The 27440-nt window shown below is 45.3% G+C and overlaps 1 protein-coding gene across 2 annotated transcripts; it reads right to left on the bottom strand.

Annotated features, from left to right (window-relative positions):
• Window positions 1-27440, bottom strand: LOC126523478 (uncharacterized). Of its 2 annotated transcripts, none has more exons than XM_050172088.3 (4): window positions 27187-27416; window positions 27003-27071; window positions 19353-19483; window positions 1-11623 (listed from the first exon to the last, which is right to left on the bottom strand). In XM_050172088.3, exons 1-4 carry the CDS (start codon window positions 27278-27280, stop codon window positions 11426-11428), a joined length of 492 nt encoding a protein of 163 aa, XP_050028045.2. In that variant the 5' UTR covers window positions 27281-27416; the 3' UTR covers window positions 1-11425. The 2 variants fall into 2 exon arrangements, with proteins under 2 accessions (XP_050028045.2, XP_072144972.1); XM_072288871.1 differs by lacking the exon at window positions 1-11623 and adding an exon at window positions 13458-14344 and having other exon boundaries at window positions 27187-27440.

Here is a 27440-nt window from a genome sequence, read left to right as displayed (position 1 = left end):
TTTTTGTTTTTTTTTCTCACTACCCTAACCACGGGCTGCCAGAGCCAGCCAGAGTGCATACATTTTTCTCGTGTTGCTCCGACCACCACGCAGCGCACTTTGGTGGGCGTTCGGTTTGCCCTGGCGGAGTGGATTTTGGCCTGGCAGAGTTCTGGATGCTTTCTGGCTAGCGGACGACAAAAAGGAACAATGCTCACTCACCGCTATCGCTATGGGGACTCGACGGATTGCACCGCGTTCGCTTAAGCGCAACCTCTCCGGAAAGTCTTATCGCACCGGTGTAGGATACCGAGCAGTATGCGTATGGTTCTCGGTGGACCAAGCGTCTCATGTTTGCTTCGATATTCCTTCGGTAGCCACATTAGGTGCCCAAAGTGGGCATTCGATTCTGGCCAACATACTTTCCTTTGCGTTTTTTTTTTTTTTTTTTTCATTTCGGTGCCCACACCCCACAAAAGGAAAAAAAATACATTGTTGCGGGGCAGCGAATTGTCGTATGGTGAAAGTTCGATTTTCTTACTTCTTCTTTTGCGGAAAGTAATGGGCCACGGCACGCTTCAGTTGCCGGATACTCTTATTATATTATTGCAATAGCAATTATATGGACACTCCAGGCGCATTCCTGCCCTCGCCGTCGCCCTCATGTTTTGATAAAGTTCAAGGGCGATAACATCGTGACCGAGCGCCACATGCTGTATGTGCGAGTGAAAGCGTAGAGGGGGGGGGAGGGGGCTTGGAATGGGTGGGCTGACGATGGTGACTCAGTCTTGGGTGCGCAAAGGAGAAAAGTGGGGAGCAAGCGCGTCATGCGCGATACATCGGGGGGAGTGGATGGAATTGGAGCGGGATCTAGGATTCTGTGAATCTGTGATTGCGCAACATGTTTGTTTGCCTTGTTTCACTAATTATATACCGAGACTTTTTCTAAGATACATAGATTTATTGGAGACTTATATGTATATTTAAATATTTCGTTGCGAGGTTTGGTGTATACGTGCTGTGAACTTTGTTTACAGTGACACTTTTTTGTCCTTTATCAAGCCGTATTTTCGCATTTGAGCATTTCGTTGTATTTTCGTATTTCTAATGTACGAGGGCGAGTCAACTGAAAGTGAGCCAACCCACTCTGCGCAATAATGGTTCGGTTCATTATCTGTGAGGCATGTGCGTAGCACACAGGCATCTCTCATTTACAAAAGTGACACGCAGGTGTGAGGATAAATGTTCTTTAATGCTCTCATACACTGGGTTAAACATGGTTGCGTGACATAATGGACGCTCCAAAAGTTGAACAGGATGGTGCCATGAAGTTTTTGACAGCTGAAGGCATTTTCCAAAAAGAAATTAGTCGCCGCATGGCACCGTTTATGTTGAACATTGCATTTCATTGGCCACTGTGAAGCGTTGGAGCAAACGGTTCAAAGAAGGACGCGAAAGTTACAAAGACGGTCCAAGACCGGGCCAAAGCCATCGTGCAATCCCCCCTAAGAAAATTGCAAAGGTTGATGAGCTGATGAGACAAGAATGGAGGATAACCATCAATGAACTGGCAGAGCGTGTGAACATCAGTCCCGGTCCGGTTCACACCATAATTCATAAACATCTTGGTTATCGGCTCTTGTGTGCGCAATGGATGCCCAAGATTTTGAACCACCGCCAGATGACGGAGAAGTTCGGCGCTGCCTTGACTCATCTGATCTAGTATCACAAAGAGGGTGACGACTTCTTGTCTGCAATTGTTATCAGAACCGAACCGAACGACGGCTAAGCTTACAGTGGAAACATTCGAATTCATCACGCCCAAAGAAAGCAAAAACCGTAATTTCTGCCGGAAAGGTGGCGTTGACTTTCTTTTTTTCGATCGTCAGGGGCCATTACTGAGAGAATTTGCTAAATCTTGAGAGACTATCAATTGTTTCCAATATTGTGAAATGCCGGAACGGCTGCATGTCACAATCAAGAACAAACGACGGGGAAAATTGACGGATGGGTCATCTTGTACCACGATAATGCCCGTCCCCACGTCGCTGATGTGGTTAATACAAAATTGGCAAAGTTCAAGTGGGAAACGCTGGGACATCCGCCGTACAGACCAGACTTGTCGCCTTGTGACTTCCACATTTTGGGGCAAACGAAAAAACAGCTCAAGGGAACGAGATTTGTGTCAAGACGATAACGTGAGTCAGTTGCTGACTTTTTGAAGCAGCAACCCAGGACTTTTATGAGACGGGAATCACGCGACTCGTTAGTCAATGGGACAAATGTCTAAATGCTCATGGAGACTACTTTTAAATAAAGTACCCCATTTCTCATATATTCGCATTGGCTCACTTTCATTTTACTTGCCCTCGTATGTTTTGCAGAACTCCTGCTTTCTATACATGGTCTCTGTTGACACTATAATTTCGGTGCATTTACTCGCATTACACGACCGGTGACAGTTGCTCCTGCGTAATACATTGGAACAAATGAGAGCATAATCGAGATTTTTAACTGGCCGTTGCATATGCACAAGCATGTAAACACAGTTCTTGAATGACAAAGTTTCATTAACAGATTTGTCCACTTGTTCATTCCATGGCCTTTACATTTTTCATATGAGTGGCATGCACTGCTTTGCTGATTTCAGACTGATAAAATTCTAAAGCTTGTGTGATATTTTCTTTACTTATTAAATACACAAAAAACGTGGAAGCATTAATATAAGTTATTTTGGGCACAATTTTTGGCACGTACGAGTATATTTTATGAAAAAATACATATTTTACTTGTTTTGACAGTGCGTAGCGTTCAAGAATTCGTTTGCAGCATCTTTGGCAATGGCAGTGCAATTATTATTCATGTATTTCATCCCTCGACAAATTGTTTAAGAGGAAGCTTTAGCTCTGGCGCAACTCCAACGCGGCTTATTCAAATACATGTAAAATGCAGAAACGCTTTTCTGTGATAACCCCTGGATCGCTTTTAATGAAATTTGTTCTATTTGAGAGAGAAAGTTCAATTCTAGTGTCTATTGGAAGCGAAATTTCAATTTAGGGCCTTAATTTTTTTAAAAATATTTTGAAAAATTCAAGTTCGAAAAAAATATAAGCATGACGTTTACAAACTAATAGCGTTGCATAAAGAACAGATATTGCTGTTCTGTAAACGGCATCTATTATAACAGTAAAAGCAGTCAAATTTGGTATGTCAATTTGTAGCTTACGTGAATTGGTCACGTTGTGTGCAAGGTTTCTGCAAAAGCCGTATTTCCACAATACTACATTTTTTTTAGATTCATGCGTAACATATCAATTTTGTTCACTGTAGATGTACTATTAGGTACAATTCACAGAATTATGATGTCAATTTTCATTGTTGAGTTAGAGTTATATACTAGATAGTTTGCTTTCTGAAAATTTGCGATTTTGGCCAATTCTTGATAAAATTGACAACCCAAATGAAAAATCCGAAACCAGCAGTCACTAGAATTTTAGTTTTTCCTTTAAATGCAACAAACCTTGTCAAATTTGGTGCAGTGGTTGCCGAGAAAACCGAATTCCCCTTCTACATGTATTTAGGTAGGAGCACAAAGCTTCCTCTTAAGGAGGAGGCCGAGCTGCAGCGTGACCCCCCCCCCCAAACGAAATTTCTGGCTACGCCACTGGTACGCAATAAGCTGGTATGGTTTATGCGGATACAGAACACATTATGTTCAATGGCCCTGAGTCGAGGATTGGGCTTTACTACTTTTAAAACGAAACTACTGTTTAAGCAGGTACGGTTTAACGAGGTTTTACTGTATAGATATTCAGAAAGAGGACTGCATTAACCATGTGCAAAAGCACACTAAGACAAGCCTGCACAATCTACTTGCAAAATACGAGGGTTGCGACTCCAAACCACTAGGGGTCAGGGGAAGTATTGACGGGGAACCATGTCAACAAACTCAGCTCGTACTACAGCTGCGCTCTCAATTAACACAATGGCGACACTGAGGCAATGAAAAAGGCTGTGATGGTGACATATCACCATGTAACCTCAAATTAGTCAGTCCAATCACACCCTTTGTACCACTGGTTCCGATTCTTGGCGCCAGCAGAATTCTGCAAAAGCTAAAGGAGAGCCAGCACCAAGGCATTGTTATGACTTTCCTGAACATGTGGCTGAAGCTCTGCTGCCTACTTATGAGCGCCTATCTGAGAAAAACCTTCTTGAGCTGTGTGTGCGCAGCAAGACTCAAAACAGTAATGGGAGCCTGCACTCACTAATATGGGCGCCCACACTAAGAAGAGAGGCATGCATCTCTCTTCCACAGAGAGGTGGCAGTGGCCATTAAGAACTTTATCACAGTCCATAAAAGAACCTCAGCTCGAATCCTGCAAAAGCTAAGCATGAATCCTGGTCTGCTAAGCATCAAACGTCTGAGTGAGAAGGACCACGATCAGTCGCATCTGCACACAAGCATACGTCTGCAGACAATGTACAGCATAAATTGAAGAAATGCCATAAAGGTAGCACTGAACAAAGTGACAATGCCCCTGGCCATGCCCTTAAATTCTTTCCAGTTCTCAAACTGCTGAGCGTCGCCTGACACCTTTCTGTTGCACGCTGCGAGGGGGTATGCACAACAGAGTTAGCCCAGCAAAGACACAGCATAGTAGCTGTAGCAGCACGTTTTGGGCAGGCGTGCCGCTCTGTGTGTCGTCATCATTTTCTTACACCTGCACTCGCATTTGCAATTTAATGCTATTGCATTGTGCTGCCAAATGTATGAACTATGCCATGCTGCTTCGCGCCAGGCTATAAAAGCGGCTACTATTCCGCGCGATCCATGGCAGCGACATCAACTGGAATACGTGTGTACAGGGAACCAAATGTCGCTGGCTTGAAAGACTCTGAAGGGACTGAGACATTCACAAGATTGCTGAATGATGCTTTCAATGCACTCAGCATCAAGCTTCTATGCAGGGGAATCAGCCGTCATTCAAAAAGATACAGGCAAGTAGCCAAATATCATCCTGGAGTTTAAGCTTGATCTTACATATGCTATCACTTTGCTTTGTATTATTGTGAATTGTTGGAACTCTTTTTTTTTTTTTTTCAGATCATGAACCAGTTCCCAAAAGTCTTGAATGTGACTGAGCAATATGCAGTCGAGAAAGGTACAAAGCAATTTGCCTGGAAACTAATGACACAGTCCCTACGTGTCACACTGTTATTGACATTAGATATCAATTATCTCTTAAATAAGGGAGTACAGTCGCCGACCGAACTTCCGGACTCCAAAAATTCGGACATGCCCGATTATTCGGTCAGCTTTGCGGCACCGCCGTTCTCCCCATAGACCATAATGTATAACAACTGCCGAAAGTTCGGACACCTTGCAACCTCTCGTCTGATTTTTCGGACACTCCTTGAGCCAACTCGATCGAGGGCATCATGCACCGACTCTGACCGGCGCATAGTTCGACTTGCTGAACGCCATTTTTGTTTTGAACGGAGCCTCCTTGCTGCCCCACGAAGTGGCGCTACTGGAAATCCCCGTTCATCATCATCGTTTCTGCCTGGTTCGAGTTCCGGTTTCAGCTTAGTAAGCCATGTCAAGACAATCCAGCAGCTGATTTGTTTCTTTCGCGCACGACGCTGCGAGCAGGCCACGTTTTTTGTTTGTGCGACTGGTGTCGGCACGGTGGTGTTTGCTTTGTGTGCTGTGTCGAGGTTTCGGTGTTCCAACGCGGCGTACGGAAACATCGCGTCAAGTGTCTAATGGCGCCGACAGTGCCCGCGCAGACTGCGCTGGGGAATGCCGGCAAGCGGGTGCCTGGAGGCCTAAGATTTGTCGCCTTCCGATGTGCTCCCTACCGACGCGGAAAACGTTCTGCCGAGACCTGCGCAGTGCTTCCATTGCGATTCCGGACACCGTCTCATTTGACAGTTTCACAGGTGCTGACAATGCTGTACTGACATGCGCAGAACTCGACGACGGCGAGATCATTCGTCAGGTTTCTGCTGCACCCATTCTCTATGCTGCACCGCCGGACGATGACGCACCATGTGCTACGCTGCCATCGCATGCGGAGCGTGCACAAGCAGTGACTGTGCTTTCAGCCTCCTATAGTGACCGTTCGACCCTCTCCGAGATTCAGGCTCATCTGATTGCGCGTAAACGGAACAGCGTGCAACGGCGCACTCACGATTTCTTCAAGCCTACTGCCGAGCCCAAATATGTGCGTGGAAATAAAGGATTTCATTTTTTTTTTCTTAATCTGCTTTTTCGGACACCTGTTTATTCGGACATTTCCGCAGTCCCCGTGAGGTCCGAATAAACGGTCGGCGACTGCACTTTATGTGCCCACTGCTAAGCTCAATCATGAGTCCTTGGTGATGCGTTCCACAATAACCTTGTTTCCTTTTTAATATATAATTTAGAGATGGTTTCACATATCCACTTTATTACATATAATTTTTCTTTCCGCTACATTTGGTCTCGTACGATCATTTGGAGGAAATGAGTAGTCGCACCCTACCGTGGTGAATTTCTCTCAGATATTTTGGCTGCTGAGCCTCTACACACCCATCAAAACAGCATTACATAAAAGGGCCCAAGGTGAACCGAATGCTGTACTTGTCAGTGTGGGAGAGGCATTGAACACCGCTTGAACAGAGCTAGTTTGCGAAGTGAGATTGAGATTGATTACACTTTTCGTGTAATAGGGCTGGGGAGCTCGCCAAGCAATGCTTATGCATTTTTAAATAATCATTGCCCAAGTGCTCTATTCAGATGGTTAACCAGTGAAAATGAAATGTGCGGCCCCGGTGTTTATCATTCGGTTAACCTCGACAGCTCACTAAACAACGGCTTGGTAGCCTGCCGGATCCATGGTACGCAGTTGCTACTTGTGCTGAGCTGCATCAGCCTGTTCTTGTGCCAGGGCTGCAGCATCGGCACAGCGCAGACAAGCTCGTTCCTGGTTCTGCTGGCAGCATTGCTGATTGAGAGTTGCCTGTTCCTCAGGAGCACATATGACACATGGCCTGCCCATTATGGAGCAGGAGAGAAACTGCTGCGTGCGTGCAGCTGCAACGGAGAGCAACAATGTCACTACTGGCGCAGCTAATCCAGCACGACCTACATAGCACAAGGCCTTTTCACTCTGATCCATGATGTCATGTCACCTGGTCCAACTGCCATAGAACCTAATGGGGATGCTCCCGAGTAGGCAACAGTAATTTTGACGTCATCACTTTCATCCCGCCAGCCTTGTCAATGGAAATTTCGGGCCAGATAGTATGACGTCACAGATTGTAGTAAATAGGCCTTGTGCTATCTAGGTGGTGTTGGCTAATCACACGCCTCTCTTTACTTTTTTTCGGGCATGCGCATGGGGTTGCGCCGGAAGAGTTTTCGGTGTACAGGCGACCGACAGATGCACAGATGGATGGACGAATCGACTAACTATATACAGCTTCGCTGTAAAAAAGTGCACCCTCGCTGTCCGCAAAGCCATGCCCCTTGATACTGAGAGGCTAGCTTTCCCACACAATTTAGACGTTTAGTGGCTAAGGGTGCTTTAGAGGAGAAATTTCGCTAGCAGCACAAAATCACAAAATTCAGCACAGAATCACCCCAATATTCATAGAATAAATAGAAACAAATGCTAAGAATCATGTTTGCTCCCACGCAGCCAGCAATATATTCAACTTGATTGGAATATTGGTATACAAACATATATTCGAATATTCGCAGCCCCCTTCTTATCTTCAAATAGTACCACAATGATTCTGTGTTTAACAGTGTTCAAATAGAGCAGTTTATTAACTGAATTGGATATGAACAGTTTAAAAAAGTGTGCTTCAGATATCAAATCAAATACAAAGTGTATTTCGTAGCTATAAAAATTATGATAAAAGCTTCAGACAGAAGCAGCTGACCCAAAATTAGCTTTAATTTCAATACAGTAGAATTTCGGTGATGCGATCATGGCTCATACGATTTTTGGATAGAAATGAATTTTTCAGTGGCACCGGCTAAGGTCCATTAGCCTACAATATGCTAGAATATGGTTGTTGGGAACGGATTTTCACCCCACGGTGCTTGATACGAACAGACGCCGCCCCACAGACCGCCCCACGTCTGGCCGCAGAATAGAACAGCACGCAGTCATGCACCACCAGCTTGGCAAGTTGCTAGCGTCACCCAGCAGCAGCGCTTTACATAGCCTCTGAGAGGGTGCGCACACAGCGGTTTAAGCGTGCACAATCTCAGTGACCCTGCTGCGGCTTCGTGTGCCTTTGCTGTGAGGGTACAGATGGCACTGGCGCGGAAGGCTGCAGCCTGCCAGTCAGGGAGGGTGGCACTTTTGTGTGCATGTTTTTGGGCCCCAAAGTTGTTTCTGCTGCTGCTGCATTCAAAGCCACGCTCTTGTTCTCAGTTCACGCCCGTTTGCTGCATCGCAGTAAGCTATGTCTTACAAGCGGAGAGCTCTTTCCTTTAAAGAAAGACTGGGCATCCTGCGAAAGGTGGATGAGGCCCAGAAGTAAAAGAACGGAGCAAGTTGACGAAGGAGCTAGGCTTCAGAATGTCGACGTTGAGCACCACTGTTGGGCAACGTGAGCAACATGAAGAATGCTTTCTTTCAATGTCAACGCTAAGGAGGTGAAGACTGCCCACGATGTTGAGCTAGAGGAAGCTCTGCCAATCTGCTAACGTGGTTTAAGGAAGTTACTGCATCCGGCACAAATATCAAGAGCAAGGTTTTAAGAGAGAAAACCGACAAGATTGTGCTTACTTCACGCATTGATGGATTCCAGGGTTCTGGCGGCTGGCTGCACCGTTTCAAAATGAAGCACGGTCTTGTGTACAAAAGCGTCTTTGGCAAAGGAAAAAAGGTCGACAAGTCGGCCATGAACAATTGCCTCTCGACTACACTGCCGTCACTCATCACGGTGTGATGTCTTCAACGCACATGAGGCAGATCTGTTTTCCAACCTTCGGCCAGAGAAGAGCCCGTGCATTAAAGGGCGAAGCATGACAAGGAGGGAAAAAAGCAAGAATCGAATCTCTTTTGCTGCAATGCCGATGGGTCTAAAAAACTTAAACTGATGGTGGTGAGGAAGTCTCAGAAGCACCAGTGTTTGAAGCAGGAGGGTCATCTGCCTTGCTGTTGCATCAACAAAAAGGCATGGATGACAACAGCCCTGTTCGAAGAGTTTGTCTCTCTCCTTGACAGAAGGATGGGAAGCAGAAACAGGAAAATCATCTTGATTCTTGATCAGTGTGCCATACACTAGAGGCAAGAGACACTTCAGAACGTCCAGCTTGTATTTTTGCCCGCCAACAGGACCACGCACCTACAACTACTTGACGCTGGAGTCATAAGGAATCCGAAGCGTTACATTAAAGGACTTCCTGTGCACCGCCTTCTCACCAAAACTGATTGCAAGAACGGAGACTTGCGAATACTGCTGGATGCTATTCGCTTTATAGCCATGGCTTGGGACCGAGTCACGCCAGTTACAGTAGCCAACTTCTTTAGTAAGTGCGGCTTCCTCAAGAATCCTACAGAGGTGCCCCCAGAGCCAGAGGACCCAGAAACCGAGGGCTGGTACAAGTTTGATGCCGAGTGCTCCATGCATGATTTTATTACCGAAGACGGCAACCTTGCCACATGCGGAGGATGCACAGTTGAAGACATTCTCAACAAGGCCACATCCGAGGCTGCAAATTCCAGTGATGACAAAGGCAGTGAAAATCGTGGGGGCAACGACGAGCAGCCAACACCAGCAGCTGTAACGCTGTATGCCCTCAACATCCTCAGGCGTGCTATGGCCACAGATGAGTTCAGCAACAACACGCACTCAGGTTTTATTGGATTTGAAAAAGTCTGGTGGGTGATCTGACGAAAAAGAAACAGACGACCATCAGGGATTTCTTCTGCAGCAAATAAAATACCTTTTTTTTCATTGTGCTTTTTACTTTTCTAAGTAAAAAATTTGTCACTGAATTTTGTTAATTTAGCTTGCTAGTTTTCAACGTTTTACAGTGATACAAATATTTTTCATGACCCTGTCAGATTCATATCACCTAAATTCCACTGCATACCTAAAATTGTTCACAATTGAAAGTTCCTGCAAAATAATAACAGCTTTCAAGCAAGGCAGCAAGCCAGAACAATTGCAGCAAAGCAGATTTTTAAAGCAACAGATACGTGCCCAGGTATCACTTATGCTGGAACACATCAATAACCTTTGTGTGACAGCTGGTTTTGCTACAACACCACAACAATAAAGAGAGAAACTGAGGACTAGCATCAGAGGGCAGAACTTCGAAGTCACTGGAACAATGGTGGATGCTTCCACCATTCAGAGAAAACACAATGCAACAATGCGAATTCAAACAGTTGAGAGATGGGGTTCAATTTAGTTTCTGTGACAAAATACTATCTCAACAGGCTTGAAGTGAAAAAACATAGAGACTGTGACACCTCAAAGCTAATTCAAAACTAATACAAAAGGTTTTTGTTACACATGCGAGGTCAAACATAATTCAACAAGTATCAATGACTGCAAAAAGCATCCATTAACAGCTAGTCACTAATTTTTGCCATGGCAAGTCAGCGACTTACCATTTTCTTTTTTGTCAAGTTTTCACTACCTAACCCACAATAAAAAAATGTATCAAAATTTTTAGAACACAACATGCGGATAACAAGCACATATTGTGTCCCAAACCTCAATCAGGTCAAACATTTGGGAGATGGGATTTCAAAAAGTCTGGTGTTTTAACTCACAACGCTATGTTCCTTGGCACCTTTTTAACATACTCCATAGCTACCTTTTCTTGCTGAAGCAAATTATTCATTTAACTCTTTCTCATCTTTTGCACAAGCTAAATTATTTGTGCCTGCCTCACCGTAAGAAAAATTGCTCACATAATAAACACAATCTTTCTTTCAAAAAATATGTACAAAATTTTGGGGTGCAGCTATAACAAAAAAAAAATATAGGAAATGTCTGCAAGAAAGAACTATCAGGAGTTAACACATTTGTGTTCACATCAAACTACTGCATAGACTTGTAGCCCAAGATGGTCAACCCCATCCAATGTTAAGACTGTACACACTGATGTACAATTGTAGCGACAGCTCAAAACAGCTAAGCTCGGATCATTGCTTTCTTCGTGGGAGGTTTCGTTGCCAAGTTTCAGGTATGGCTTTTTTGCCGATAATTCAAAAATACATCTATACTCCCTTTCTGTTTTTTGTTGTTCAGAGTTTGGAGTCAATACAGTAAGTGAAACGTGCCGACCAGATGTGGACATTTACAGAGCGCCATTTACAAGCCTTCTGCACAATGGCACAAGCCGCCTCTTTGCAGGCTTTCAAAAAGCACTGCAAGTGTCAGCTGAGAGAGAACGCAAGACCCAGCGTTGGAAAACAGACATCTACGAATGATCGTCCTGTGGCTGACTGTCCACCTGTGGGAGTTCCTTGATGAGGGTGGCTGGGCCTCGACGGACTGCTCTACGGGTGGGCCTCACTTGAATGGTCGGGCTGGCTTCCTCCACTTCAGAGTCACACTCCTCAACCTCCGAGTCCGAGGAGCTCTCGCTGCTGGACACTGGTCCAGCGAGGGCAAAGTTCTGCAGGAAGAGGGTTGTTCCATGGCCCTACTTGGTCTCTACTTGATTGGCAAACTTATTTTAGGTCAACTTGACTTAATTACTGCCGAGTGAGAAGAATAAGCAAAAACAGGAAGGGCTCTGTCTTTCTGTTAGCTATAATCACATGATGCTAACAGGCAATGGAGCCAGAGAAAGCACAGGAGAACATTAACACTTGAATAAGCGAAATGTCGAAATAGCAAGGAAAATGGGAAATGAAAGCAAATGAAAACACATGTGGGACTCGAACATACATTTTTGCATTGCGCATGTGATGTTACATTAAATTATGGGGTTTTATGTGCTAAAACCACTTTCTGATTATGAGGCATGCCGTAGTGGGGGACTCCAGAAATTTGGACCACCTGGGGTTCTTTAACGCGCACCTAAATATTAGCACACAGGTGTTTTCGCATTACGCATGTGATGTTCTACCATTGAATTGCTGTAATGGCTGTTCTCCCATACACTTTCTTCAGGTATTTGTATATGTCTACCAGATTAGCCTTTGGAGTGTTGGCGTCACTCATCGCTGCATCAATGCAAGTAAAACATCCTTTTCAGCGCATGCATCATATAGTATGTCGCGGGAACTTAAAAGACGGGAACTGGCCAATAAACCTTCACTACACCAAGGTTTGTATTACAGGTTGATCCCTTCAAGAAATAGCTTGTTGCTTCTTTGAGGACTGGATGCCAAGTGACACGAAATTTAAAGCATCTCCTGGGAACATCTTCATCAGACACAGTGTACACATTTGCGTATGCAAATTGCTTTTCAAAGTTTTATCCTGTGGTGGAAAAGAAAGCACCCCTCACCCACTTTTGGGCATTGCAAAGAAAAAAGTGCTGTGTGCAGAGGAAGAAGAAGAAGCCGTGGAGTGCGGATGCACATCGCGTCAGCTCCGCATTTTCTTATGATTCTCGGCGGAAAATCGCATTTTGTGGAGAAATCCATTGATCTTCACAAGAACAGGTGCCAAGGAGTCCAAGGACACCATTCTCTACCAGGTGGGCCCGTTTTTCGGCCGTCAATCGCTCCTTCCTCTCGCTACGCGTGGCGGGGGATCTACACCTAACTAGAACGCCTCGACACCTTGAACGGCTCCGCCACAGCGGTGGCTGAGAGAGGTCGGCCTACCGACGGAGATACCCAGGCCCTGCTCCATTATGGAAGTCGTGAGCGTGGAAGGCGAAGAAATGCAACCGGAGGAGTTCGGAAAAGAATCAGGTTGGTGCGAAGTTAGAAGAGGCACAAAGAAGCGATGCAGCGGTGGGGCCGGATCGGCGGGACATGAGCAGCAGGGAAGAAGCTTCGTCGGGGAAGCAAAAAATAGAAACAAATGGAAGAACGAACGCAAGGTGCGACAAATCATCAAAGCAAGTAGGCTGCCTAACCTGCCAAAAGAAGACTACAGGGTTATCGTGCGTCCACGTGCGGACTTAAGGTATCAGACTACAAGCTGGATCGCATTTACTACTGTCTGCGCAACGCTGCCGGGGTCGGCCGAGAGACAGCGGAGGAAGACAGCATATGCATAAACAGCAAACAAAATATAGTGGTGCTCAGCACACCTTCCGAGGAACGGGCCAGGAAATATGGGGCTATCAATAAGCTACGCCTTGGAGAACAAGAATTTGAAGCAAGTGCTTACAGAGCAGCTCCTGATAATACATCCAAGGGTCTCATCAGAGGAATATCCCAGGAGGAGAGTCCGGAGGACATAGTGACCAGTCTGGTCACGCCACGCAATCCTGGAGTCTTGCACGCCAAGAGAATGGGTAACACGGACAACGTGATCATTTTATTTGAAGGTTTTCACGTCCCCAGATATGTGAGGTATGGAGCGATGCTTATCCAATGCTCCTTGTATAAAAAACACATCGACATATGCTATGGATGCGGAAGAACAGGGCACAGGGCTGACGTGTGCCCCAACCCTGAAGACAAGATTTGCCGGGGGTGTGGGTGCAAGAATCCTCAGCAGGATCACAACTGCGACGCGGAGTGCCAACTGTGCGGCAAAGACCACCTCACGGGAGACAAGAAGTGCCAAGCAAGATACAAGATACCGTACCTGGTCAGGAGACGCCGCTGGGAGCGACGGAGGAGGGAAGAAGAAGAGGCCGAAGAGGAAGAGTACTCCTACCACAACTACAAAGAAACCAGAGGGAGCAACAACAATAATCATAAGACTGTAGCGAGCAAGCAGCCCTCAACCGACAGAGAAGAAACAAGCAGGAAAAACTATGGAAGACACCGCTCTGGTTCCTTCCCGAGACTGCCAGGGGAAGCCGGTCGCGAACGCTCCAGGTCCAGGTCCAGGACCAGATCGTGGACGAGATCAAGGTCGAGGTCCGGTTCGAGAACTAATCGAGGGGGAGACGGGAGCAAAGCACAGGTGAGCTGGGCAAGCGCGGTCTCCGGCACTGCTACTCAATCGCCTAAAGTTAAAGGGTCCGCCCTAGAACAGGAAATGACACAGATTAGAAACATGTTAGAACAGATTACCCGAGAGAATGCAACGCTTAAAGATGAGATCAAGCAGCTTAGGGCAGAAAACGCGAAGCTTCAGCAACAAAAGAATGTCAACGCACCCTCCGCCAGTACGACGTCGACGTGTAGTCGGGCTCCAACGCCCGTTCCCACGCAAGCGAACGGAGAAGCACCACCACACAAAAGGAGGGCGCAAGAAACAGCTGAAGAAAAGAGTGTATTTGCAATCAGCGAGGTTATGGGAACGTTTAAAGGAATGTTCGATGGTTTACAGCAACAAATCACAAACATGTATGTAGAGATTAAACAACGATTCGATGGATTAGAGAATAGAGTAGCGGCACTAGAAAGCACACCAAAGGACATTAGGCCGGCAGGCGCAGGACCGGTTAAAAGCAAACCGTATAGCAGGCCGAATGCGGTAGAAAATAGCAAGGCCACCGGGGAAGAACAGATAAATCAACATGGCGCCGCGTAACCAATACGCGATTTGGCAATGGAACTGCCGCGGGTATCGTCGCAAGCGAGGAAACCTGCAGCAGTTCGTAACAAGTAAGGAGGCGCCAGATGTCATTGCCCTGCAGGAAACCGGGGGGATCGCAAAATTATCGGGGTATAAATCGTACAGTGCTTCCGGCGAGAAGGCAACCGTCACGACGCTGATACACAGAAACCTCTCGGCTGTCGAGCACGATACCGGTGTGCGTGGCATAGACCACGTCCTGATTGAAATAATCCCCTCCCGTAAAGAAGAGGGAAGTCTATTTATTCTGAACATATATAGTCCACCCCTGCACAAGCCCAAATTCGGCCCACTCTTCCGCAAAGTGTTGAGCGTAGCGCAGAAGCAGGCACTAGTCGTGGTCGGCGATTTTAACGCGCCACACGCGGCTTGGGGATACAGGATAGAGAACATTAAGGGCCGAAGCCTATGGGCAGACGCTCAGCACGAAGGACTAACGCTCATAACTGACCCTCAGACACCAACCAGAATAGGAAACAGCGTAACCAACGACACGACACCAGATCTAACATTTACGAAGAATCTAGCAGTTTCTCAATGGACAAACATGCAGGAAAGCTTAGGTAGTGACCACTACATCGTCGTCACAACGGTACAAGCAGGCCCAAGGAAAAAGAGGGGGAGAGAACTCAAGCTAGTAGAATGGGACTCTTTCCGCAAAATCCGACAAGATGATGCGGAAGACACTATAACGGACATTGAGAAATGGGCAGAGAAACTGCAAGAAAACATTAAACGAGCTACCAAAACTGTTCCAGAGGAGGCAGGTATAGAGGAGATGGATAGCAGATTATTGAACATGTGGGAAGCGAAAGGTAGCATGCTGAAAAGATGGAAAAAGCAAAAACATAATCGGAAATTAAGGAAGAGAATTGTGGAATTAAACAAGGAAATCGAGATATATGCAAACAGGTTAACCCAACAGAAGTGGGAAGCCACGTGCGACTTGATGGAAAGGCAGATAGGAATGTCCAAGACCTGGAACATTCTCCGATGTCTCTTGGACCCCGGAAGTACAAAAACCATACAAAGACACAATCTACAGAAGGTTATACACAGCTACAACGGTACAGAAGAAGAGCTCTTTCGAGAGCTCCAAAAGATGTACGTTGGAGATGCGGAGAGAGAACTACTTCCGGATTACCTAGGTAAGGAGAATCCTGATCTTGATACCCCTATTACGGAGGCAGAAGTCAGATATGAACTCACCAGGCTCAACTCGAAATCTGCACCAGGACCTGATGGGATAAGCAACAAAACACTCAGGAACCTCGACGATGTATCCATCCGAGCTCTCACGGACTACATGAATAACTGCTGGGAGCAAGGCAGCATTCCAAGTCAATGGAAATCAGCCCAAATCATTTTTATACCAAAGCCTGGAAAGAAACCACAACTGACGAACTTAAGGCCGATATCACTGACATCCTGCGTCGGTAAACTCATGGAACATGTGGTTCTCACACGTCTCACGAGATACATGGATGATGGAGGACTTTACCCACATACCATGGTTGGATTTCGACCAAAGTTATCGACGCAGGATGTTATGCTCAAACTAAAACATCAGATCATAGATGCGGGTGAGAAAAGTCTAGACACTAAGGCAATACTAGGTCTCGATCTAACTAAGGCCTTTGACACCGTCACGCACAAGGCCATACTACAAAATCTCCAAAAGCTGGATGTAGGACGTAAAACATACGCGTACATCAAAGACTTCTTGACAGATCGTACCGCAAAGATTTCAATTGGAGAATCCAAATCGGACGCGCTCAAGCTAGGTAATAGGGGTACCCCGCAGGGTTCAGTCCTATCTCCCTTTCTATTCAACGTGGCAATGATCGGTCTTCCTGCGAGACTTGACAAGATAGAAGGACTCGGACACAGCCTCTACGCGGACGACATCACCCTTTGGGTGGCGGGTGGAAGCGATGGGCCTGTGGAAGAGATCCTTCAAACAGCAGTAAACACGGTGGAAGACTACATCAAAGACAAGGGACTGAGATGCTCCTCACAAAAATCAGAACTTCTCTTTATAGGCCCACATGCCGGGGTCGAAAAAGCATTAGGGAAAGGCCGGGCATTGTGGTCACAGTAGAAGGCACCACGATACCGATGGTGGAGAGCCTGAGAATACTGGGACTCCGCATATCCGAAAACGGCCATAACGGAGAAACCATTAGACTACTTGACAATAGTGTTCAACAAACAATCAGACTAATAAAGCGGATATCCAACAGGCACTATGGCATGAAAGAGCACAATCTCATCCGATTAACAGAAACATTCGTAATCAGTCGCATTGTATATGTGGTTCCTTACCTCAAGCTCTACGCTGCGGAGAAAACCAAGATAGACTGCATTATTAGAAGGGCGTATAAGCAAGCCTTGGGACTTCCGGCAAATACGTCAAACGAGAAATTCTTGGCGCTCAGCGTGCACAACACATTAGACGAACTTATTGAGGCCCAGAGAGTAGCGCAGTATGAAAGGCTTACACAGAGTTTGACGGGGAGACACATCTTAGATGACATCGGAATAACCTACGAAGCACAGCACGGAGTGCGGAGAGACATCCCAAGGAAAATAAGGGAACATCTATCAATACCCCCACTCCCCAGAAACATGCACCCGGAGTTTCACCAAGATCGAAGAAACGCACGAGCGAGAGCTCTCCACAAAAGATTCCGTAGTGCCAGGGACGTGGTCTATGTGGACGCGGCGGAGTACGCAAATGGACATAGTATGTCCATAGTTGCTACGAGTCTAGAGGGTGACTGCAGAGTTAGTGGGACGGTAAAAACATGGAAGGCAGAGGTGGCGGAGGAAGCTGCCTTAGCACTGGCAATAGCCTCCACGGAAGCTAACATCGTAGTAAGCGACTGCAAGACAGCCGTCAAGAACTATGCGAAGGGAAGAATCTCGCCGGAAGCACTGAGAATTTTAAACAACTTTCGTGAAGATCGCGACATCCACATTATTTGGGCACCCGCACACTCCTCCCTTCCCGGGAACGAAATAGCGCACAACCTGGCTCGAGAACTGACAGGCCGAGCAGGTGACACGCAACAAATACTGGGAACGGAGAGAGACCGGATGACCAGCTTTAACGAGATCACCAAACACTATAAATTGGGAAGGGCACATTTCCCCCCCGGCACACTCCTCGTTAAATAGACGGCAAGCGACGGCATGGCGCCTCTTACAAACAGATACATATCCGAACCCGGTGGCCTACCACCGCTACTACCCGGACCTTTACACGGATAGATGTAGATTCTGTGAAGAAAGGGCGGACCTACAACACATTGTTTGGGCTTGTCCTCGTACACCCATACAGAATAAAATAATTAAGACCAGAGAGCAGTGGGAGACCGCGTTGCTCAGCTGTGCACCGGAAGACCAACTCAAGGCAATCCACCAGGCCGAAGATGCCGCCAGGGCCCAAGGGCTCGAGGCCGTCATTTAGGTAGAGGCCTAGGTCTCAAATCTGCTGTGCACAAATAAAGTTTATTCCTCCTCCTCCTCCTGTGTGCAGATCCCACAGTGGTGCTAATATTTGCAAAGTACGAAACAGTTGTGTGGCATGAAAACGGTCACAATTTCAAACAAAAGGCCGCAGATCCTTTCTCTCAAAAAATTCATGCTCCATGTGAGAGTCAAGGTTACATGCACAAACGCCTCTGGGCAAGTCACGTTGCTTGCAATGTCACCAACCATGGCATGTGACTTCAGTTAACCATCCAATGCAGAGCATGCAATGCCACCATTGGAAATGCACCACACAGCAAGAAAAGAAAGAGAAAAAATAAATTGAAGGAGGTGGGGCTCATCTCATGATGTGGTCCCCCGACTCCCGTATAGGAGAAGGCAGGGTAGGATAGCAGTTTGCAGAGCTAGTCAAGGCAAAGTGGGAGAGTGTCTCTATTGACAGTGATGCTCGCCTGCCAGTGGCATGGTAACAAAGTTCAATTTCTTATATCTCCACTAATAATGAAATCATCTGAAAGATTATTAATGATAAAACAATCTCTAAACAGTGCCATGCAGCTCTGCATCAAAATTCACTTTAAAAAATATGCACTTCAGAGTTACTCAAGTCTATAAACAACATGCCGTTGGTCACATTCTTCAAGTTGCGCCCTTTTTTTTTAAAAGAAAATAAGTTTGGTTTTTGTATCTCAAGAAAGAGGAAAGGAAGTTGAGTGTCACACTATAAATGAAAAACAATAGGAAAGACTCTGTCACAGTGACATACAAATGGCAAAGCACTGTAGGCAACACCTTGGTTCACCATAGCCTCCAGAGTGCAGTGTGAAAGAACAAACAGCAGGGAAAATAATGCTGGTCCTACATAACACATCCAGATGCATGAAGTGATGCATGCATAACATACTCACATGCGCCAGTGGCAACGTTCCACAACACCACTAAGGAAAGTATTGCAAAGCCCTTTCGAAAGAAATTGCAGTAATTCAAAGGCCTGCAATATGAAGCTTTAAAATTTGAGAGACCTTAATGAGGGCTTTCAAGGGCCTCCATGAACCCTTAAATGCTAGCTCCCTCAATGGTCGCACATAGATGTACGGATGCTCCTATAGTCACTATGTTTTAAAAAGAAAACGGCTCAGATGTTGGCAGTGCCCAAGACCGGCACATTACGGGGCTGGCCCACAAGCACTAACCATCTCAATAAAGGGTCCCTCGCTGGTAGTGTCCTCTGCCTCGATGCTCGCACCATCATCGCAGCCAGCAGCCAGCCTTGTCCTCTCAGCCTCGACCAGCTTCGGAAGGAAGGACCTTGCCTGTGCCAGGGCTGGAAGGTCAAGCAAGGGTGGTCTTGAGAACAACCGGGCCTATTTGCATAGCACAGCCACTTTGCACTTGGCTGTTACAGCCGAATTATTTTTTCCCAGTTCAACCTCAATATAACAATTTCAACATAACGAAGCACTTACCTTTTCTTTTCTTTCTTTTTCATATAACAACATCTATTTTGAACCTCAAGGCAACGAAGCGTGTGTTTACATGATTTTGATACAAAGTAATAATTTCACTGCCGCCTTGAAGGAATTCCAAGACAATAACTGGAAATTTCTGTGGATGCAGATGGTCAAATGGTGATGTGCCATGTGAAGTCCTAGTGCAATAAGTTCATATTGTGCCCTGAGCATTGTATGCTTTAGGTGGGAGCGAAAGCAAGTGCTGAGGAGGGTGCTGGCTTGATAAATGCTGTCACCCCATGCAAGCAAGGGGAAAGAGGGGGAGTGTAGCGAGCTTGCTATAACACGATCAAGCGTGCGAGACTGCGGGGAAGGAGCCATGATGGCGTGTGTCTCCTTTTCTTGCACATGGCTATCAGTGTTGCTGAGCGCATACGCAGCCCACGCGCCATTTCAGAGGTAATCTGCTGCATGTGCAATGGCATGGCATCGTGCAGTGTCTTCTCTCGCATTTAGTGCTTGAGGTTGCGTAATCTCGAGTTTCGGAGACGCATTAATGCAAGAGCCAGGCAAAGCCTTCACTCACTGCTGCCAGTGCTTTTCATGGCAGCATTGTTCCACTGCGGGCGACACTCTCAGCCGCAGGAACGAAGTGGACTCAAAGGCGTGGCTTTCCTGGCTTCATGCTTTTACTGATTTCACTATATAGAGGCCTAACTGCATAATCTCCTTCCCTGCTCAGAGGCAGCCCTGTCTGCTCCTGCCCGCATCGGGCACAACACAGCTTCTATGCACAAGTCAGGAGACTGCTCCCAAGCTGCTCCTTGGCAGCCTCGCTGAAGCATTTTTGACAGAGAAGGGGAAGCACATTAAGAAAATGGGAACGATCACAACGTTTGTGCTTCCATATGTGCACAGCATTAATAGTTCTGTGCTAGTATTGTTTACATTTTCATGATGATATCTTCAGTTTACCCAGGTGTTACCTCCATTATTCTCTTTAACACTAGGGCTTGTGCTAGCCAGTTGGCAAGGAGAGCCGGCTGTGAATGTTCTGAGGGGACGGCTCACCTGTTGTGCACTACTGATTGTTCTGTGAAGCTTCCAATTCACTCAGCACTGCAAAACGTTTGCAGCTTTTGAGGCTTATCTTGTCCCCAAATAATAACCATCATCAATCTTACGTGCCTTTCCTATCCCCTTAATGCTGCACACCAGTTACTTTCATGTCATGAACAACATGCATGTTATCAGTGTGACATAGCATTCTTGACAGGAAAGGTAGCGAGCACAGAGTTTTCCAAGAAAAGAAAAGCAAGCAAGGCAGGTGACAATTATTCATTGTGGGCAAGATATGCCCAAAAGGATGCAAACAGCTTTGTAGAGTGAACGCTACACCGAGGGTAATCGGAGGTGGGGAACGGAGGATCTGTTCTGGTTCTTTATTCCAATTATCTCACAGGTTCAAGCAGGCCGTGCCAGTGTATGCACGATTTTTTGTCCGTCAAATGAGCTGAGCAAAATGCGCAGACACTCGATTTCTGCTAAGCCAGAAACGTCCACGTGGAGACAAGAGTATGCCAGGTGTTTCACCAAAGTAGTCTACAATGTGCCGCTGTCTGTGCAGCAGGCAACTTCATTAAAGCTGGAATAGGCAGCGACCTGGCACAGCAGTGCAAATATTGCAGGTGCTCTCCTGCTTTCAGCAACTTGACCATTCTATGCAATTATGAAAACTGGTGAAAGAGTAAAATGTAAACACATACAGGACAGCAGCAAAAGGCATAGTTTATGAATCAATTTGATAAAGAAGTCAACTATTTTCTTTGTATATGTCCATATGCACGGCTGAACTACCAGCATTTGATCTGAAATCACATGTAATGTCAACGTTGTCTTTCCCCCATTATATTCCGTAGGCAACAAACATTAGTTGATGCACTGTCATCCATTAGACACCTTCCTGTTTTGTTTTTTTTTTGCACAGGACTAATCGACAGAGAGCAACACCAAACTTGAATTTTCATGGATACAAACCTAACATCGCTCCTATGGGATATTTTGCAAGGCGTTTCTAGTTTTAATTATTCTAATAATGGGGTTTTATGAGTCAAAACGATGCTTTGATTATCAGGCACACGGTAGTGTAGTACTCTGGATTAAGTTTGACCGTCTAGGGTTCTTTATTGTGCCCCTAAGTTACAGTACACGAGGGTTTTTGGCATTTCACTCTTATCAAAATGCAGCAGCTGTGACTGGAATACAACCTGCGCATTTGAGGGCGGTAGTGCTAGGCCACTAAGCTACCACAGCAAGTGTTTTTTCTAGTTTTTGCCAAATAAGTACTCACACTAGAAGACACAGCAGCTCATGATAACAAGAAGCATCAAAAAATGACAGACATAGTTTTATGTATACCTGTTAGCTATATCCACACATCATAAGCTACAAGCCTGCCCAGTGTCCCTTCTGTGGCAAATTATGACGGTGAAATGCCAAAATCAGTCACACAAGACCAGGTACGGGGCCACAGCAAGAAGCAAAATCAAGAAAATGGTGACAGACAGCCTCACAAGATGGCAGCAGGTCAATGGGAGCATAGGTTTAAAGCAACACTAAGGGCAAGCCGAGCTGTATTAGTACATTGCGCTGCTACAACACCGAACAAGCAAGCCAGTCTCTTACTGTGAGAGCAGACTGTAAATGATGCAAACACAAAGGACAGGTGGCAATGTAGCCTTGAAGTTCTCACACCAGCTCGCCATGCAGAGATTCTACAGATAGAATAATTATTTGCAAAAAAAAAGAAAAAAGTGTGGGGAATATAGGGATTAAGAGTGGTTACCTCCTCAGGCTTAGGGGCACAATCTCTGTGTTTTCCTTCAGTGCACTCTTGCAAGAAGCATTCAAGACACTAACATAGGAAGCACCAGGGGGCAAGGACCACCGAGGAACATAGCAGCCTGTCATTTGCCAATGGCATTGTCATGTTCAGCACTGCTCGAGGTGACTCAAAAGTGATGTAGGACTTGAATGTGCAAAGCCAGAGCGTCACTTTCAAGAAGAATATGCAGCAAAACTACAGTAATCATCCACACCATGGCAAAGGAACAAGAGTTGGCAGTTGGAAGTTAGCCCCTCTAAGCAATGCAAGAGCATGTTTATCTAGTCCAAGCAGTAGTCTCAGAGGTGCAAGGTCCTGCGAAGGAAATGTACAAGCAAATAAGAATGTGCTTGAGCACTGTCTACAGACACTTTTGAATGATGGAAAATGTTCACCAATTTCATTTCATTTCATTTATTGAACCCTCAGGGCCAAAGGCATTACAGAGGGGAGTGGTTACAAAACAAAAATATATAAATAGATACAATGCATATTACAGAACAAGTATTATCATCCTCCTGTTATACAATGTTTAGTGCAGAACGAAAATGCTGGTTATCAATTATATTGACGATATCTGCGGGAAGGCGGTTCCATTCACATGACGTACGAGGCAAGAAAGACTGAAATGCAGTTTTAGTGTTACATGTTTCAATGCCAACTTTGTGACGATGATTAATGCGATTTGACACATATCTGGAGGACGAAATGAGGGAATCGCGTAGCATGGGGTGATGGTATAGTTTATGAAAAAGGCTCAAATGAATTGTCTGCCGGCGGGATGCTAAAAGAGGTAAAGAAAGATTAGCTTTCATGCTTTACACTTGCGGTACGATTAAAGTTGGACAGGATAAAACGAGCAGCGTTACTTTGAACCAGCTCAAGTAAAGTTATCAGTTTTCATGATGCGGATCACATATCATGGCGGCATATTCCAGATTAGAATGTATTAGTGTTTATAAAGCAATAATTTCAAAGAAGATGGAGTTTTGGAAAAGTTACGGCGCACGTAGCCCAACATGCGGTTAGCTTTGTTAGTAATGTACTCAATATGGCACGTCCAATTAAGGTCAACAGAAATATGAACACCCAGGTATTTATATGAAGTAACCGCTTCTAACGCAACATTATTTAAGTAGTACACAGGCAGACAGTTGGCACTTCTTGATATTCGCATAATTTTGCACTTATTAGTATTAAGTTCCATAAGCCATTCATTACTCCAAAGAGAAATGTTAGGTCACGCTGCAGAATGTTAGCATCATCGGGGGATTTTATTTTGCAGAAAACAACACAGTCGCCAGCAAACAAAAGAATGTTAGATGATACAATGGAAGGGAGATCATTGTGTAAATAAGAAATAAAGGGGGTCCAAGCACTGACCCCTGTGGCACGCCCGAGTATACTTCGCTGAAAGGTGAGTTAAAATTATTAGTGTAAACGAACTGCGATCAGTTAAGAAGAAAGTATTCAATCCATTTCAGAACATTGTAGTCAATATTCAGTTGGGTTAGCTTTAAAAATAATAAGCGGTGACATACCTTGTCGAATGCTTTAGAGTAATCTAGGAAAATGCAGTCAGCTTCTGATACGCGATCTAATATATGGTGAAGTTTGATAGCGAAGCTGGCAAGTTGTGTTTCGCAAGAAAATGACTTACGAAAACCATGCTGTGCAGGTGTAAAAAATGAATTAGACTCAAGAAAGTTCACAAGGTTAGTGAAGATGACATGTTCTAATAGTTTGCAACAAGTACTAGTGAGCGAGATGGGGTGATAATTTATAGGGGATGTTCTATTTCCTGATTTGAATAATGAAACCACCTTCCCGACTTTCCATTGTGTTGGCAGAATGGAACTATCGAGAGTCTGCTGAAATATCTTTGTTAGTATTAAGGAACTGTAGACAATTGTATTTTTTTTAATTTACCATGAATGCAGTCAAAACTGGGCGATGAATGAAATTTTAGGGCATCAATAAGTTTCGCAACGCCAGATGAATCGATGAAAATTTGAGGCATAGTTGGGAAATGATACCGGAGTGGAACGGGATGTTTGGTGTTTGATGTGCGCGAGAAGTTCAGAACAAAGGTTTCGTTAAGTTCTTGCGCATAAATGAGCCGGGATAGGGTCACCTGTTGCGTCAGTTAATAGATTCTTCAGTATGCGGGTTGATGATCCGCCAAAATTGTTTAATGTTGGTAGATAGCATCAATGGTAAAGTGTTAGAAAGGAAGTTATCTTTTGCTTGTTTAAGCGCAGTTATACATGCATCAGCGGCAGCCTTGTACGCGTCCCAGTGTGCGTTACATTGTGATAGCCTAGCTGTACGATATCGGCGCTTTTTTCTGTTAGGTAGGCGTCTTATATGGCCGGTATACCATGGAGCTTGAGGATTAGAAGTGATGTTGCATCTTGGAACATATTCTTGAGTTAGTTTGTGAACTTTGGCCGTGAACATATCCTAGTTAGTTTGCACAGAGCGTTCGTCAAAGTTTCTGAAGAAGTTTTGAGTAAGAACTGATAATTCATTGTTAATGGCATCGAAGTCTGCTCTAATATAATCTAGCATGGTCTTTTTCTTTCTTGCAGGTTTAGGACAGGCAGTGTTAATATGGAAAATGAGCAATGAGTGATCACTTATGTTAGGTAAATAGGTGATGGCTGAAGCAAAGTCGGCTCGGTTGGTTAGGATCAAATCTAAAGTGTTGGCTGTGTTGACAGAGATTCTGGTAGCGTTAGTGACTAATTGGGTAAGTGAAAAAACAGAGCATAAATCAAGAAAATCACTGGCATCAGATGAAAATTGAGATAGAGTGGGAGGCTGGGTAACCCAAGAAATATTCGGAAAGCTAAAATCACCTAGTAAAAACAAGGAAGCCGATGGAAATCTGGTGTGTATTATGATAAGTTCGTCATGAAGGTCATTAATAAACGAGCGTAGAGAAGGAGGACGATAGCATATGCCGAATATTATTTTCTGATGGTCAAGAGTAACTGATGCCCAGACAGTTTTCAAGACGCTATTAGTGTCTATTAGTGTCAGAATTGCCTCAGAAGCACAAGTGCACTATCGAGCCAGTGCTAACTTGTGAGGCCAAAACCTGAAAAATCAAGAAACTTGAAGGGAATCTGCAAGGGTGGGACTGCCCAAAGTAATTTTGGAGCAATTATTGGAGCGAGTAAAATAGCATTTTGGAACGTCTTGGACCAGACTAAATCTCATTTTGGAGCAGATAAAGTTTCATTTTGAAGCCATTTGGACTAAGCCAATCTTAATTTGCAGCAAAACTATAGTAGAATATGCAGCAGCAGAATATGCAGCAACTATAGAATATACAGCAAAACTAGAGTAATCATCCACACCATGGCAAAGGAAAATGTTCAAGGCATGGTAAAATGTTCAAGGGTGATCAGATTGCCGCCGCGCGCTGTATGCTGCATGTGCGAGTGAATGTGTAAGGGTGAGCCGACGATGGAGGCTCAATGTCGTATGCACAAGGCACTGGGTGGAGGGACAAGGGGGGGGGGGGATGTTCTACTTCAACGGTGGCTGCGCATAATGCGGGTGCGCAAGCCCTATCTTGAACAAAAGGGTTGCAATGTGGGCTTGTTGGTAACACACCTATCTTGAAAGCAATCTGCAATGGGTACAGAGTGCGCCGAGTGATGATAGCTTCGTGTGCACCATGTTCTTGCCACTTAGTTCACACTGAAGCGAGAGGCAGCACGAAGGTCAATTCACCCACTGCTGCACTTTCTCAATCCAGCATTTTGAAAGCAAGTGTGCACAGTCATCAAGTGAGATGCGTTCATGTTTGCCTGTGTGCGCGTGATGCCATGCTTGTTAGTTCAGTTAGCAAGCGAATTTTTAAAAGGTAATACTGCGAATAAAGCTACTATCCGTACTGCATATAGCTATCTACTAATTTGCTATCAGAATTGATGCTTTGCCTTTCGGGCTAACTACGACTTTTTATTCTAAATCTGCCATTAGCCATTGGTGATAGGTCAAAATGGCTCAGGCCTCGCCCATATGGGCATAAAAGAAGATGGCAAGGCACGGACATTTTCATTGCTTACATCATGCCACCTAGTACAGAGCAATCCTCTGACGATGAGATGGCCAGTATGTAGACACATTGTGCACAACTTAAATGTAAAACGCTGCGGACAATTTTACTGATTAAAACCTGTTATCGTTACAGTTGATATCCCAAGAGGGCTGCCCTTATTTACATTCATAGTCGCGCTCAGTAAAATATAACATAGCGCGTTATAGTAGATCTAGCTCTGTAACCAACTTCACGTCAAGTGGCTGTTGACGTGAAGTAATGAGATTTGCGCGTAAAAACTAAAAAAATTGTGACACGTGGAGATAGGTTACCTTTTCTGGCAGCATCTGAACGCCGTTTCTTATCTAGACCCGGTTGTTAATGGCGACATAGCATTAGTAACTATTAAGAATGCAAAGTCGCCCACAAAACTTCAACGATAAAGGGCGCTTACCCGAGCTTCTCACTTGAAAAGTTTTCGGCGGCCCTTTGGACTGAACCAGGGAGCGGATATGATCTTCACCTGTGCACACAATTTTACACAATAGCGTGAACTCAACAACTAAGAAATGGTGAAACACAGAAGCGTTGAAGCAAGGTGATGTCACGTAAATTAATAGTGGAAGTGCTCGACTTACGTGTGATAATTTCGCTTCTCAAAAGCTCTTTCGAGCATTTGCTGCCGGATTTCTTTAGGCTGCCGTTCAAACCTTCGTCGCCACGGCTCGACATTTCGGAAGCACGTGTGTTTGTTTGTGTCAATGCCTCCTTTAAGAGATGCCCGCCGCGTTGCTCGCTTTTTCATTGTAGCGGCGTTTCCCTTAGTTGAAGTTAGTTCAGCATAACTTCCGTGATGAGGCGCTCGTTGCCTTTTCAACTTCCGGCGGATGTG

Source organism: Dermacentor andersoni, chromosome 6, assembly GCF_023375885.2.
Source record: "Dermacentor andersoni chromosome 6, qqDerAnde1_hic_scaffold, whole genome shotgun sequence".
NCBI classification, from domain to species: domain Eukaryota; kingdom Metazoa; phylum Arthropoda; class Arachnida; order Ixodida; family Ixodidae; genus Dermacentor; species Dermacentor andersoni.
The sequence above is the reverse complement of the archived record's forward strand: the minus strand, read 5'-3'. Positions and strand labels throughout refer to the sequence as shown.

Bases quoted from the DNA above. Each gene is read 5' to 3' on its own strand.
- LOC126523478 (XM_050172088.3), bottom strand. From the start codon at position 27,280: ATGTCGAGCCGTGGCGACGAAGGTTTGAACGGCAGCCTAAAGAAATCC. The intron at 27,072-27,186 runs GTAAGTCGAGCA...TTGTGTGCACAG, and splicing joins GAGAAGCGAAATTATCACAC to GTGAAGATCATATCCGCTCC. The intron at 11,624-19,352 runs GTTAGTGCTTGT...CTCTTCCTGCAG, and splicing joins AGGGACCCTTTATTGAGATG to AACTTTGCCCTCGCTGGACC.